General features: G+C 54.3%; 1 protein-coding gene across 4 annotated transcripts in view; it reads right to left on the bottom strand.

Annotated features, from left to right (window-relative positions):
- Nucleotides 1–14,758, bottom strand: part of WDR90 (WD repeat domain 90) — a 29,932-nt gene extending 15,174 nt beyond the window's left edge. For 3 of the 4 annotated variants that reach the window (XM_085237629.1, XM_085237632.1, XM_085237633.1), the window contains exons 1-22: nt 14,589–14,758; nt 13,839–13,930; nt 13,591–13,767; nt 13,242–13,380; nt 12,620–12,805; nt 11,579–11,702; nt 11,258–11,325; nt 10,431–10,540; nt 9,778–9,996; nt 9,131–9,193; nt 8,872–8,940; nt 8,470–8,580; nt 8,250–8,395; nt 7,799–7,856; nt 6,363–6,481; nt 5,766–5,927; nt 4,452–4,555; nt 3,360–3,476; nt 2,584–2,819; nt 1,998–2,137; nt 1,395–1,525; nt 410–540 (exon numbers count right to left, since the gene is read on the bottom strand). In XM_085237629.1, coding sequence (XP_085093755.1) covers nt 410–540; nt 1,395–1,525; nt 1,998–2,137; nt 2,584–2,819; nt 3,360–3,476; nt 4,452–4,555; nt 5,766–5,927; nt 6,363–6,481; nt 7,799–7,856; nt 8,250–8,395; nt 8,470–8,580; nt 8,872–8,940; nt 9,131–9,193; nt 9,778–9,996; nt 10,431–10,540; nt 11,258–11,325; nt 11,579–11,702; nt 12,620–12,805; nt 13,242–13,380; nt 13,591–13,767; nt 13,839–13,930; nt 14,589–14,598 — 2,712 coding nt within the window. In that variant the 5' untranslated portion in view covers nt 14,599–14,758. The remainder of the gene's footprint in view (nt 1–409; nt 541–1,394; nt 1,526–1,997; nt 2,138–2,583; nt 2,820–3,359; nt 3,477–4,451; nt 4,556–5,765; nt 5,928–6,362; nt 6,482–7,798; nt 7,857–8,249; nt 8,396–8,469; nt 8,581–8,871; nt 8,941–9,130; nt 9,194–9,777; nt 9,997–10,430; nt 10,541–11,257; nt 11,326–11,578; nt 11,703–12,619; nt 12,806–13,241; nt 13,381–13,590; nt 13,768–13,838; nt 13,931–14,588) is intronic. The other variant, XM_085237630.1, reaches the window with a different exon arrangement.

The raw sequence follows: 14,758 nt of genomic DNA, 5'->3' as shown, positions 1-14,758 counted from the left end.
GAAGCTGCTGAAGAAATACCCTGGAGCAAGCACTGGGGGAACAGCTGCTGGGCAGGCACTGGGGCTGCTCTGGTGGCACTCCTAACACAAGGCTACAGAGTTCCCCACACCCCTTCTCGTGCTCCAGCTGGCCATCCCACAAGGTGCTGCAGGGCAAAAGCAACATCCCCACTGCCCACTACTGCTCTTCAAATGATCTTTCTAGAGGCGAGTGAAGCTGAGAAGCAGCAGCAGCCTTGACTTGGCCGTTTCCAGCTCACAGAGTGGAAAACTAAGCTGTAAGCACCTGAGTAAGCACCTGCTGCGCTGGGGAGGCCCTCTCCAATGCTCTGCCCAACTCTTGACCTATCTCACTGGTCGTAATCTACGGGGATTTTCTTCCCCAGCACTGCAGGGAGCCTGCTGGTACCTCATCCAGAGAGCAGGCCTCCATCACGGTCACAACGTACTTGGAGGGCCCCACGAAGGCCAGGAGGCGGCTGTCCCCACTGAGCACCAGAGCATCAGGACCACTGCCAGCATCCTGGGCCACCACGTTACCTGAGGGCCACAGCAAGAGAGAGGGTGAGGAGAGGAGCAAACGTCGTTCTGCAGCACGCTGTGATGGTGCTGCTAACTGCTACCTGCAGCTCCTGCCTCTGGGTCAGCCCTGGGGTAATGCTCTGGCCTGAGAAAGGAGCAACCCCTGTTGAGGAAGAAGCTACGAATTTTATCTGCTACATCCACGCCACACAGCAAACCATCTCAAAGACGAGGCTCATAGCCTGACTGAACACGTGGTGCTTTCAGAGTGCAGAACAAGGAATAAAATTGATTTTTTGGTTTTGCTTCTTTTTTTTTTTTTTTTTAAACCTTACTAGAAGCTGTGACAAGTTGCTACAGATGTGAGCTGGCAGCTGCAACCCGGACATCTGAACCCTGTGCAAAGCAAACCCCAGCACACCAACCTCAGGCCAATGGGTAGACAAAGCCAAAGGTCAAAAAATGACAAAAATCAGAGCAATTCCCTGTATTCATTCCACCACCAGAATTCTACTGTTATGCCCCTGGAGCATGGCCAAGCAGTGAGCGTGGGTTCCAGGCCAAAACTTGAACATCCCATTGCAGCACTGACACCAAATTTTGGGGATGCTGGACAAATTCCCTAACCTCTCAGCCCCTATTCTTTCTCTGCATGCTTCAACTTCACACCCACAGGGGCAGGAGCTCTTTGTACAATACACTGTACAGTGGAGCTTCCCTTCCCTGCCCAAGCTTCCCATTGCTGCTTATTTTGAGGAATAAACACAAATGATGCAGCTTTCTGAATGGGCTGAGCCTGGTTTGATGCCTGTGCTACTAAAAAGACAGCAGGGGTAAAATGAAAAAGGCAACCCAGAACCCCAAGGACTTACCCAGGACTCTCAGGACCTGGCTTTTCTGTGCCACACAGCTGTAAAGAGCCAGAGTTCCCTGCAAACAGGAGCTGAACATGAAGTTGCCATCTGGAGAAAAGGTGAGCCCAGCAATCCGAGTGCGGTGCTGCCTGGAAGAAGGAGGAAAAAGTGAAACAGCCAAGAACCAAAAAAGCCACAGAAAAGTGCAGCAACATCAAGTGCAACACTGTGAAGAACCCAGGGGAGAGAATAACTGGGGACAAGCAGAGAACCTCAGCATGTCTATGCCTACAGCACTGCAGGGCTGCTGCTGGATGGGACCCAGCTCCCCACGCTTTGGAGCATCCCACCCCTCACACTGAGGCACGCAAGAGCTCCATGTTCATCCAGTCTCCAGGAGAACCCATTTCCTACCACCAGCAGCTGTCAGAGGGCACACAAAGCACTCGGTGCTGCTGCAGGTTGGACTTGCACCATGCCAGGCTACGTACATCTGATCAACTGGCACATGAGAACCGTCAAGCCCCAGAAAAGCAACCTTCCCATCTCCGCAGCTGCACCTCTTGCCACAACACCCATCATTAGAGCCCTTCCTGCACCAGCACAGCTCTCACCACTTACTTGTGCTCTGCCAGGAGGTCGGAGGCAGTCAGGCTGAAGGTCCGCACCACGCCGCTGTCGAATCCACAGGCGAGGATCCGCTGGGTGGGGTGGAAGGACACAGCACACGGCATCTCATCTGCAGCTGTGAAGTCGTACAGCTGCAGGGAAAACAGCACAGGCACAAAACTGGAGGAAGCTGCACCTGGCAGCCATACTGAATGGCCTCAGAGCTCCACCACAGTGGTCCCAGAATGGAACTCTGACCATTCCTGCTTGCATCCAAAGCCCAACAAAGTCCTGGGTCTTTGGGCTTTTAGATAAAGCCCTTGGGAACTGTGATTTGTGTTAAAAGCAGGATTCACAAGGTGAAGGAAAAGAAAACAAATTAGGCTATTTTGTTTAATTACACCTTCAGAAGCTAAGACCAAATTACACATTAAGCTAAGAGCCTGAGAACTCCAGGCTTCAGAAGGATTTCTTGCCCTGTGCTTCACGGAGGACATTTAAGAGCTCTTACACCACAAAGCTCTGATAACTCAGCTAAGCAGAACCTGGGCAGATGATTAATAAACACAAAATCCCCAGCAACTCTCATCTCCCCCACCTGCTGCATGGACACGAGGTCCCACACCCGGATGGTGTTATCTCGAGACACCGTCGCCATCTGCTTCCAAATTCCCTCCACGGAGAAGGCCAAGATGGAGTCCTCGTGGGAGCGCATCAGGGTGCTGTAGCCCCGGGACTGGATGTCCAGGTAGCCCAGATTCCTGGCCGTGGTCGTGCACAGGACTTTGTGGCCGTCAGGGCTGATGCAGACAGAGCTCACCGGCGCCTCGTGCTCTGGGGGAGGACGCAGCAGTCAGCACAGCCCCACAGCAGAAGCACGGCGCCTGGAGCACAGCTGCAGAGCCAGATGCATAGTTGGGAAAGTAATGCACGTAGGAATAAATTTCCCACGTGATCTCAAGATTGAGTGCTTGCAGGTTTGAGCTCAGTGACAAATTAGTCTCTGCCCTTTCTAGCAGTCCCTGGGCTCTGCTGTTATGGTGACTGTTTCAAAACGAGTGAAGAACAGCTTGACTTCTCTCCTAATTTTTCATGCACGGATGAGCTGTGGGTACAAGGGCACAGAAATCAAGATGCACTGCCTGCTCTCCCCCTGGCCCTCCTGCCTCATCCCTAGGAGTTACAAGAATGAGCAGGACTAAATAGTCACTTAAGTAAAACACTTCCAAGACAGTCACCCCCAGTGACGGCAGGCAGAAAGAACGCCCTCGTTCACAAGAATTACTTTAGGAGACATCAGAGCGGAGGCTTTGCTTCCCAGCAGCAGGCTGATGCACTGTGGAGGTGGGAAGGACTGCTCCCTGCTCTGCTCACCTGCTTCAAGGACAACAGCTGAGAAGTCCAGTGGCCACAGCCGCAGGTAGCCGTCTGCTGAGCCCGTGGCACAAAGGGTTGAGGAGATACTGATACTGTTTATAGCAATCCCAGGGCCTGGAAAAAATCAGTAACAACACTTAGTTGAATATGAAAATACGAAAACTCAAACGGAGGGTTCTCTCATCCAAGAGCTGCCAGAAATCCCACTGTGAAGCACTGCACCTCTGAAAGGTCCCAGTCACCCCCTGTCATCCTCCAGCACTTCTTACCATCAGCACAGCTCTTTTTACTCTTGCCAGGCACAGAAAAGCCACTTTTTAAACCCTGCCATACTTTTGGCTTGCAAAAGATTGGATGGCAAGGTGAAGTGTCTGAGATACAAAACTTCCATCCCTGTGTCTCAAATCCTCTCTGAGTGTCTGACAGGTAGAGGTGATGAAAGCAGCTGATGTTTAGATGCCAGTATCAAGCTATGGTCATAGCACCAAAGGCAGCCAACACTGCTGCCACTGAGACACCTAGGGACGTCACTTCATCTCTAGGCTGTGTTCTCACCCACAAAGCAGGAACTAGAGTTCTGTGCTTCCCGAAGAGGCACGCTCTAGGTTAATTAGCTCCATTTGCCAAAGCAAAGCATGCACCAAGTTTTAAGATAACAGAGCAGCGACACTTGAAAGTGAATTCTTCCTGCTGTTAAAATTAGTGGATGAGCTGAAAGCTGTATCATTTAGAATACAGCATCAAAGATTTCCCCAAACACTTCACACAGGCCGAGTAATGAAAAAAATCCCCAGATTCATCCTTCCATTGATCCGCTTCACTTTTTCACATCACTACATTAAGATTCTCATCAGCAAATTAAGACCCCCGTTTCATGTTTCTAAAAGCAGTGTTTCTCTGAAAGTGCAATCAGCATCGAAAACGCTCAAATCCTTTCTTAGGACGATGCTCTGCTGCACTATTTGCAGTGCTTAAAGGGAAAACAGCTAGCTAGCAATAACCTAATCAACCCCAAACAAGCTTTAGCAGCAGACTGACAGCTGCTTTATGCTACCAGGGGTCAGATCTATGATGCCCCTGCCCACCTACCTGCCCCATCCTGCAGCTGTGCAGGCAGCAGCCGCCGCGCACTCCGCACACAGACGTTCTTGTAGTCCACCTCCAGGACGTGGCCACTCCTGCTGCAGACAAAGCTGGAAAGGAGAAAGACAAGTGCTCTGTTCCTCAGGGTTAAGAGGAACCGTGTGGATGTGCCATAGTAAAAATCCAGGTTTATGGGGCGTTACTGTGCACAAGTCCTACAGTAACAATGCAGGTTTAGAGGGGAAGCACACAATAGCCTGTTAAGGTGGGAAGTAATGTCATGCTATGGCGATCTGAGGGCCTTTCCATGTGCTATCCCACAGAAGAAGGCTGTGGGGTGACCTCATTGCAGCTGTTCAATAGCTGAAGGGAGCCTACAAACAGGAGGGAAATCAACTCTTGGAAAGGGTAGATAACTGCCCTTGAAGTTGAGGGAGGGGAGATTGAGGTTGGATGTCAGAGGGAAGTTCTTTGCTATGAGAGTGGTGAGGTGCTGGAACAGCTGCCCAGAGAGGCTGTGGATGCCCCGTCCATCCCTGGAGGTGTTCAAGGCCAGGTTGGCTGGGCAGCCTGGGCTGGTATTAAATGGGGAAGTTGGTGGCCCTGCATGTAGCAGGGGGATTGGAGATTCGAGATCCTTGAGGTCCTTTCCAACCCTGGCCATTCTGTGATTCTGTGATTAACGTTGGAAAACATCCCTAAGATCAGCAGGTTTAATCCATCCCCACTGCCCACGTCCCTCAGTGCCACATCCCCACAGTTCTGGAGCACCTCCAGGGACGGTGACTCCCCCACTTCCATGGGCAGTAGTGCCACTGCATCCCCATTCTTTCTGGGAAATCGTTCCTAATATCCAACCTGATATCCAATCTGTCAGTCACAGCTTCCTATTTTATCATCTTCTGCCTCTTTAAAGTACCAATCAGAAAACAAGCCGAAAGCTCAGCACACACTTCTGTGAGAACCCTCAGCCTGGGACACAGCCCTCAGGGAGGGCAGGGGCACAGCTTGGTCTGCTCGGTAGTGGTAGCAACTCGGTGTGGTAGCAGCAAAGGTCTGCTCTGATGATTCAAATCAAGCATTGAAACAAAAAAGTGATCTGTTTGTATCTCAGAGGATTTGCATCGCGCCACTGCCACCGCCAACAGAAAGCAAACCACGAGCTCAGGTCACTGCACACGGCAACACATCCGGGTGCCAAGTGCGAGGACTCACTGCTTGCATTCACGAAGCCCTTCGAGGAAGCACAGCCTGCTGAGGAGAGCAGAAGCTCCCACAGCTCCAGGGAAACCCAAGCACAGGAGAAGGCCGCAATCTTACAGCGTGCGGTCGTCGGGCTCACGTGCAGCTGAGTGCCCCTCCTCAAAGGCCAGGTCGGTGAACTCCAGCGCGTGGTACTCGCCCAGGTTGACAGGACAGGAGCGCAGCGCTCCGTTCCGCACTCGCCACAGCCTCACGCTGTCCCGGCCGCACGACACCATCCTGTCACAAGAGAGATGGGGTAAGGAATGGAGGACCAAGTCTTGCTCCTGCAAGCCCAACCCCTTCTGTGTAGAAGCGCAGCACGGTTGGGTTGGAAGGGACCTCACAGCCCAACTGGTTCCACGCTATGGGCTGTGCCCCATCAGCTCAGCTGCCCACCCGTGAGCGTGGGCACCTCCAGGGATGGGCACCCACAGCTCTGGGTGGCAGTGCCAGCATCTCACTGCCCTCTGAGTAAAGAGTTTCCTCCTAATATCCAACCCAATTCTCCTCGCTTTTAGTTTAGAACCCTCCCCTCTTATCCTATCACTACGAGACCACATAAAAAGTCGTCCTCCATCTGGTTCACAAGCTCCCTTTAAACGGCTGCAGCTCCTCGAGTGCTCCACAGCCACGCCCCAAAATGGTTCTGCCCACGTTTTCTATGCATCCTACCTGGTGTCATCAAAAAAAGCAATCTTCAAGGTCTGGATGTCCACATCCGTGTGCGCCCTGGCCAGCACCAACACCTCTCCACCACGGGTCACCTGGGCGGTGTTCCACACCACCACCATCTGAAGGGAGACAGCACAGTAGAGCAGCTGAAATATGGAAACCTTGGCAGAGGAAGGGTTTTTCAGCAGAGCAGAACAGCTGCGCAGCCCGGGGACTGCTCTGGAGCTGGTAAGAAAACTGAAGGAGGGAAAAATCCTCCTGATTTTGCAGAGGGCTCAGGACAGTCAGTCCAAGCAGCTCAGCAAAGCTTCACTGCAGTGTGTTTGCTTGGCAACTGCAATTACAGATCCTAAATCTGGGGGTACCTGGCACTGGGGCTCAAATTCAGGAAAGAAAATACACAAACTCTGCTTTCTGAGTAGGAAAAGCTGCAGCATGGCTGAGATGTTCCACGAGAGCTGGAAATAGCAAGTCTGCTGCCCTCCTTGTAGCGTGCTGCTCAGCTCCAGTGTTGCTTGCCTATGGTGCCAATTCAAGTGGCAAAGCAGTGATAGTGCCTGTCTCAGGGTATGCTCAGGGCCTCTCCACCTCACGGAGTGGCTCCTGCAGGTCTCCAAGCATGGGGATGGACAGAGATCACCCACAGCCAAGGGGACAACCAGTGAGGACAGGCAGGTGACCAAACGCTTTGCTCTCAGAAAACAGCCAGGCTGGACCCAGCACAGCCTGCAGCATCACCCCAGCAGTGCTCCTGGGCAGCCCACGTGCAGCCCCCCCCAGCTGTGGGTCTCCAGCTCGGCAGTGGAGCACTGCTTTATGCTGGGATAAAGCTGGAGCAATCCTATGGCTGTTTGTTTTCTTCCTGCAGGCAGTCAGCAGTGGCACAGCTAATTGCTGGGAGCTGCCAATAAGGGATTGTTGGGTGAAAACAGTTGCACTGATAAAGCCCCAAAAAACAGCTTTATTTTTGACTACTACACGTGGGATCTGCGTCATCCTCTAGCTACATCAGTGGGTGGCAGCTTCAGCACCCAACACCCTTCCAGCACACAATGTCTGCAATGCCCAGAACGGAAGGATTAAACCCAGCATCTGTTTGCTCGCCCTCCACGCTACAAAAGATGTATTTTGGGTTTCAGACAGTGCCCAATCTCTCATTTCAATTCCCACTCCTCCACTACGTGCTTGCAGGCATTCCAGCACAAGGTGCTGCACAAGCTCGTGTCCCTCAGCCAGGCAATGGTGTGCATTAGTTTGCAGCGATCCCCAGAGGACAAAAGGAGAATCCTCCAGGCCTGGCTGTCAGCTGGAAGCTAGCGAGCCCACAGCAGTGCTCTGCCTGCACAGCAGCTGTAGGATCTGAAGGAACAGCCCTCTCACACCTCTTGCTCAGCAGAGCTGGGAAAACACCAAAAAAAACAAGTTCTACTTCTCACCGTTTTGCCATGCCGATCCTTTCCAACGCCACAGAGCACGGCTCCACTGTAGGAAAAGCTGCAAGAACAGGAGGGACACCCGGTGAGGGGCTGCACCTCACACCCCAGTGCATCTCAGCTGGGAATCAAAGCAGGTAAGTGCAGGATGCGGGTAGACGGTGAGTGCTGAGAGGTGAGCTGCCAGCAGATCAGCTGTGCTGGGAGAGCTGCCAGCAGGCCTGCTGAGAAATGCAGGCTAATGGAGAGCTGTAATTCACCCCTGCTTTATCACACAGCAATAGCACGGAAAAGCTGCCATGCTGCAACACCTGCCATTTGCAATTACAGGTCCTAAACACCGAGGCTGCCCGGCGCTAGGGCTGAAATTTGGGAAAGAAAACACAGAGAGGAATACACGCTTTCTGGGTTGCACCGGGGCTGAGGATGCATCCCCTCCAGGGCTGGCACGTACCTGAGAGACAGCACGGCCCGCACGTGGGTTTGGAACACAGCCAGGCAGCTGCCTCTGGGGAAATCCCATAGGCGCAGCACACCCAGGGGACCCTCCTGCGCCGAGGCCAGCAGGGTGCTGCTCCCATTGAACGCCAGCGCTGACACCTGTGGGACATCAGAGAGCTGGGATGGGAGCAGCTGGGAGCTGCTGCGTTCCTTTGGAAGGAAACCACGTCTACCTTATCCGTGTGCCCAGTGAAGAACCTCTGCTGGCCAGTCTGAATCTGCAGGGTTACTATCACCGCGTGGCAGGGGTACACCACTGCAGAGCTGTTCTGAGTCCACAGCGCCTGCAGGAGAGAAACGAGAGGGCAGGAGAGATGTCACAGCGACCCCAGGTTGGAGACAGCGGTCTCTTAAATACGCAGAAGCCAGGAGATCTAAATGGCTCCCGTCATTTCTGATTTCTGCCACTGTAACAGCAGAATAGCCATGCAGAAACACAGCCTCACGCCCATTTGTCGCAGGGTCATTTTCCCCAGCACAAATGTTCCAGAAGCGTGGTGCTTGTCGGCTCTTTACTCCTCTGAGAAAGCAGCACGGTGTTACAGATAAGCTCACACAGCCACCCAGGTACTGACCCACTTGGTGCTGCAGCCTCCAAAGCCAATCACCTTCCTCAGCTTCAGGATCGGATCTGGCAAGAAGCTCTGGAAAAAAAGGTCAGGGGATGATGGCAGCTCACCCACTGCTCTGCCATGGTGCTCTGACTGCTGAGCCCCTCCGTCCCCATTTCTTGGCTCTGTGTGGCACTGGGACAGCTCTGCTTTCTCTCCAAGGGACGACTGTTATTCATCCCAGGAGAAGTCAGATTGGGAAGGCAGAGGGGCACCGCCTTACCCTGCAGCGAGAGGCTCTCCCACTGGCTGGTGCATCTGCTCCTGGGCCCCTCCTGTGCACGCCCTGTGCAGATGGGTAACAACACAAGTGCCTTAGTGCATTCAAACACAGCATCCTCCTTTCAAGATACGTAGATAGGAGTTGAAAAAGAATAGACAACCAAAAAAAAAAAAAAAAACCCACAAAAAAAAACACCAGCAAAAGCATTCTGTAGCATTAACTGAAACTCCTGCCTGTAGCTTGTGTTCTCTCCACTGTTTCTGCGGGGCTCAAAGCCATCAGCCACGAGTGTCCCTAGGGAGCCCAGAGACATGCCCAGCAACGTCAGCCCCACAGCAGTGTCAGGGCACACAGGCAGGGCTGGGGAGAGTACCCAGGGCCCCATGTGCTCAGCACAGTCTGGGCAGATGGAGCAAGGTGCAGGGGGGAGACCAGTGTCTGGCAAAACCCGGTGCTGTTGGCTGAACACATGGCTCACAGGGAGCCTGATGCATGCAGGAAGCAAAAGCTCCTGTTCCAAGCAGCAGAGCTCCTCTCCTCTTGACCAAAGTGTCCCACCATCAAAGCCTCCAAAAGTGGGGGGAACAGTAAGGAGAACCACAACCAATGGGAAATGGGGCTGCCGTGTCTTCTGTTTGCTCACTCACCTCCTCTGAGCCTGCATGGGTGGCATGGGCAGCTCGCTCGCTCCTCTGGTGTGCATACACATGGATGCCACCATCACTGACAGCCAGGGACCGCACGGAGTCCCCCATGCCACGCAGCATCCCATCCTCTGCCTCCTGCTCCCCAACACGCAGGGCCTCTGGGGCTGCCAGGTGAACCTCAGGGATGCTTCCTGCAGCTGCAGGGCACCGGTGTGGCATCTGGGAAAGAGCAAAGCCCCCAGCACAGCTCAGCCCTGGGCACGGCTCAGATCTCCCAGCACCCACTGCAAGGGCAGAGGCGGGGGACACCGGTGTCACTCCCGAGTGGCTCTTCACCCCACCAAGTCCCTTTAGCCTCCAGACTTCATTTCCTATCTTTAATTGGAAGACAAAAGTATCTGCTGCCCAGCTGAGATGGATGTCTAAAGATTACGGAGTCGTTGGCATTTTTCTCCTCTCTGCTCTGTGCCACGCCAGAGTGAACCTCTGACTTATTAATTGTGGCCTTTGGATCAACAGACCGTGCCCAGACCTGGCTGCAAATGACAAGCAGCAGCTTCTACATTCTAAATACAGAAACTAAAAGAGAAGATGTGGGAAAAACTCCCTGTAAAGCAGAAAGGAGTCACACCCTCCATCCATGGCACACTTACAGCCTTGGGACTGGTGATCTGCTGGATGAGGGACAGCCGGTCTCGAACTGCTTTGGTGAGCATAACTGGCTGGGGCAGCTGGCCAAGGGGCTCCTCTGAGTTGTGGCCACCTGGGTGACAGAGGAAAGGGCTGGGCTCTGCCCTGTTAGCTACCTACTGCAGGGAAGGATCATAGAATCATTAAGGTTGGAAAAGACCTCTTTGATCACAAAGCTGAACCCCAAGCCACCCCACTATGCCCACTGAGCCATATCCTTCAGTGCCACATCCCCGTGGTTCTGAAACATCTCCAGGGATGGTGACCTCACCACCTTCCTGGTGCAGCAGTGCCACTGTATCACCACTCCTTCTAAGAAAAACTTGTTCCTAATATCCAACCTGAACCTCCCCTGGAAGCAAAGAGCCACACCACTCGGCGGCTGATGGAGTCTAGAAAGGCGTGGGGGTGAACAGCAATAGAAAATCCATCTGGGTCCCCCACTCACTGAAAGTCCTGCAGCAGATACACAGCAGACATAACACACTTTGGATTTGCTGCCCTGAGCTGGGAGGGAGAAGGGAAAGGACTCTGACCCCAGGAGACTCACTGAGGGCTATTTTCTTAATTCTCAATAATAGCTACAAAAGGAGCCCATCAACTCAGCTACTTTAGAATTAATCTAATTTCCCAGCAAACGCAGGTACTTCAGCTGACCCACGTCAGCCTCAGCTTTTGGCAGCTCTCCCAGCAAAGGGCTCTGACTGAGCCCCACAAGTGCTACTCAAGCATGTGCACGGGGCCAGTGTGTCCTCTCTGCTGTCCCACCTGCTGTCCCCAGCCATCCCACCTGCCACAGGACTGGAGCAGCTCCTCTGGATGGAGTCATATGGCAGACTGGAGCCATCGGGTGGGAACCTGAGCAAAATCAGAAGGCATCATGTAACCAGGACTCCACACGGGCATGCAGGATCTCACAACAGCCTATACCTGGCACGGAAGCCTCTCTCAGGAGCAGGTTGAGTTCACTGCCTCCTATAAGACCCTTCCTTTTGCCCCCCCCCGAGCAAATCTGTCATTCCTTGGCCAGCTTTACCCATCCTGTCTGCCCACACCACGTGCAGACCTGTCCCCGGGAGCAGATCTCTGAAGCTCTGTGTGCTGTCGGTACCTGATGTAGTCGTAGTGGTCGTGCCATTTTCCTCCCTTGGGCACTGGGAAGGCCATGTCCCGTGGCATTGGAGTGGCCCCCTGGCAGGCTGGGCTGGCACGGCGGGCTTCAGAGAGCGTCACACCTGGTGGCACAGGAGACAGAAGGTGACAGAAGGCTCTGCAAGGAGCTGCCTGAAATCAGCCTCCAGCAGGACACAGTTCCTCTCTTTAGGGGCAGCGAAAACACAAAGGCTACAACTGAAGCACTGTAATATCGAACAACAAATGAACCTTTGTACCCTGAAACTCCCAACTTTCAAAGACAACCCAAGAGGACAGACCCCTGGTATCAAGCTATAAACCCCCAGGGCCAGGATTCACTTCATTCTACTATTTTTTGCATTTTTGTGTGCTTTTGCTTGGGGCTGTACCGATTTTCTTCACTTCCTTCCTTAGTGTAGTTGTAATTTCACAGCAGCCTTCACTACATAACAAACCTCAGAAGCCTTTCACTGCATGCAGCACCTCTAAGTCCTACCAACAGGCCAGTGAGTTTGGGCAGGTTTCCAGCACAACAAATCAGAAATGAAGGTTTTAACTGAATAACTACCACAGTGAGCAGGTGGATGAAGAAAGAGTGCTGGAAGATATCTGGATTTCAGAGATTAAAAAAATCCAACAACAGAGTCTGTGAGCACAGCCCTGGGAGACCTGAGGTTTGGTAAGGCCCTTTACTAACTTTGGTAAGATATTTATTTTTTTCCTAACTCATTTACTTTTCCAGCTAGAAAATGAGATGACACTTTCCTCCAGGGAGGTCAAGAGCCTGCATCGACTACTGCACATAGAACCTGCTCACATCTCTCCAACCACTTTGCCCCCTCTGCTTCCTACCACTGCTGCGTTTGCCACAGACACCTTCCCATGCTCACAGACTAAGAATTCAAGCTGCTCAGCCAGAGGCAGTGGCCCTGCTGCACTTAGGGCTCTAAAAGCAGCTTTTAGAACGCCGGGGTACAACCGGGCTTGGTTGAAATCTCACAGGGTCTCAGCTCCCCACCTGGCTCAAACAGCAAGTCGCTCGTGCAGACGTTTTTTACCAGCAGGTTGGAGCAGAGCTTGATGCTCTTCAGGTGGCTGTACCGCCGGCTCAGGTACAGGGAGAGCACATAGTGCAGGTCAAGCACCAGGCAGGTCCAGCGTGCGTTGGCAGGGGCTGCTCCCACCAGGTCTGCGGACAAAGAACCTTAAGAGGTACAGCAAACTTTGTGCCACGGCCTTTGCAAAGCAAAGCAAACCATCCCATCGCCGCTCTGCAGCACACACAGCCGCTTTGGGGCTGCACTGTGTTAGTCTGGCTGCAGCAATGGAAATGCCACCTGCTCGGTGCACAAAGCCCATTAGGGCCCCAACCTCCCAGCTCCTCAGAGTCCCTCTGCAGCACAAAGAAAAAGCCCCAAACAACTCCACACCTCAAGTGAAAACTACTGCCTGCTCAATATCTCCCCCACGCTCGATCTCTCTGCTCCCAGCTAGCACAGATGTGAGATTAGAAAACTCACCTCACCCACTGCTGTGAGCTGCAGGAGGGATGCTGGGCTCCCCCTCAAATCTCCTCCCCCACATTGCTCCACTTCCAAACCCCATTGATTTTCTAATAATTCGCTTTGGCCACCTCTTACCTGGCCTGGAAGCCCTGGCTGTGCTGTCATGCAGCGAACCCTTGGCTGCCCCACAGATGAAGGGGAACTGCAGCCACGTGGCCGTGGATTTGAACTCCTTGAACAGATTGGAGAAGGAGACGCGCACCACCTGGTTCTCCTGGGGACAGATGGGAGCACATCATTCACCCTGCAGGTTTGGGAGGGACCTCACAATCCCCCCAGCTTCCCTGCAGCCCCTGTTAGGCACTGGATAGCAGCCCCAGCAGCCCCCAGAGGAACGCAGGGCTCCGTCACCTCCTTAAACCCCTTCTGCAGCTCCCCCCAGGACCCGGTCCCCCCAGGACACCCACCCCACATCCCCACGCACCTCAGTAGCCACATCCAGGTGCACCACGAAGTACTTGCGGGGCAGGGGCCGGAACAGCAGGTAGAGATAACGGCCACACAGCCCCAGAGACTGGGAGCCAGTGCGGGGCAGCTGCAGGTAGTTGCTGGCAGGGATGGAGCCCCGGATGCGATACACTGTGCCCTTCAGCGTCTTGTCCTGCAGGAGCACAGCGTGATGGGGTTCTGCTGCCCACCCTGGGTAAGAGCCATCCCTGGTACCTCCGTTACCATCACGGTGGTGACGTCTCCCTCCTTGTGGGAGCGCTTCCATTCCTCCACACGGAAATGCTTGAAGACGTTCAGGTAGGGGCTCTGCCACGCTGCAGGGAGGCGACGCGTGGAGGACACAACGCACAGGACACCAGGACATCAGCGTGACCTCCCCCCCGCCCCCCAACCCCAGCGTTGCGTCAACACCCCCACTGCCCCAGCATCCTCCCGGTGCTCCCCAGCCCCATCCCAACGCCTCCAGCCCCATCCCAACCCCAGCCCTGTCCCGATGTGTCCCACTGCCTCCCAAGCACTCCATCCCAGGTCTGTCCCAGCGTATCCCATTGCCCCCCAGCCCTGTTCCGGTGTCCCCATACCCCTCCAGGCTCATCTCGATGTTTCCCAGTGCCCCCAGCCCTATCCCAGCGTGTCTCTGTATCCGTATTCCACCCCAACCCTGTCCCATTGTGTCCCCATTCCACCCCAACCCTGTCCCATTGTGTCCCCATTCCACCCCAACCCTGTCCCATTGTGTCCCCATTCCCATCCATCCTTATCCCACTGCGTCCCGGTGTCCCCATTCCCCTCCTAATCCCTATCCCACCGCGTATTTATGTCCCCACGTCCCCCCAGCCCTATCCCAGCGCTCCTTTCCCCCAACCCCAACCCTGTCCCGGTGTCCCCATCCCCCGTCCCCAGGGTGTCTCAATGCCCCCCGGTTGTCTCAATGCCCCCCGGTTCCCCCCAGCCCCGTCCCTCCGCCGCTACCCGCCGCCATGGCTCAACCGTCCCGCGCGCCCGCCGCCAATCCGCGCCCGCACGCCGCGAAGCCACGCCCCCCTTCGGGAGCACGTCACGTGGTGCCCGCCCCGCTGGGCCTCCGGGCCGATAGGGGGCGCTGCGCTCCCGCAGCTTTCAGCGCACCCACGTGTGACCGT

The sequence above is a fragment of the Meleagris gallopavo genome, chromosome 16, assembly GCF_905368555.1.
Source record: "Meleagris gallopavo chromosome 16, MGAL_WU_HG_1.1, whole genome shotgun sequence".
NCBI classification, from domain to species: Eukaryota; Metazoa; Chordata; class Aves; order Galliformes; family Phasianidae; genus Meleagris; species Meleagris gallopavo.
The sequence above is the reverse complement of the archived record's forward strand: the minus strand, read 5'-3'. Positions and strand labels throughout refer to the sequence as shown.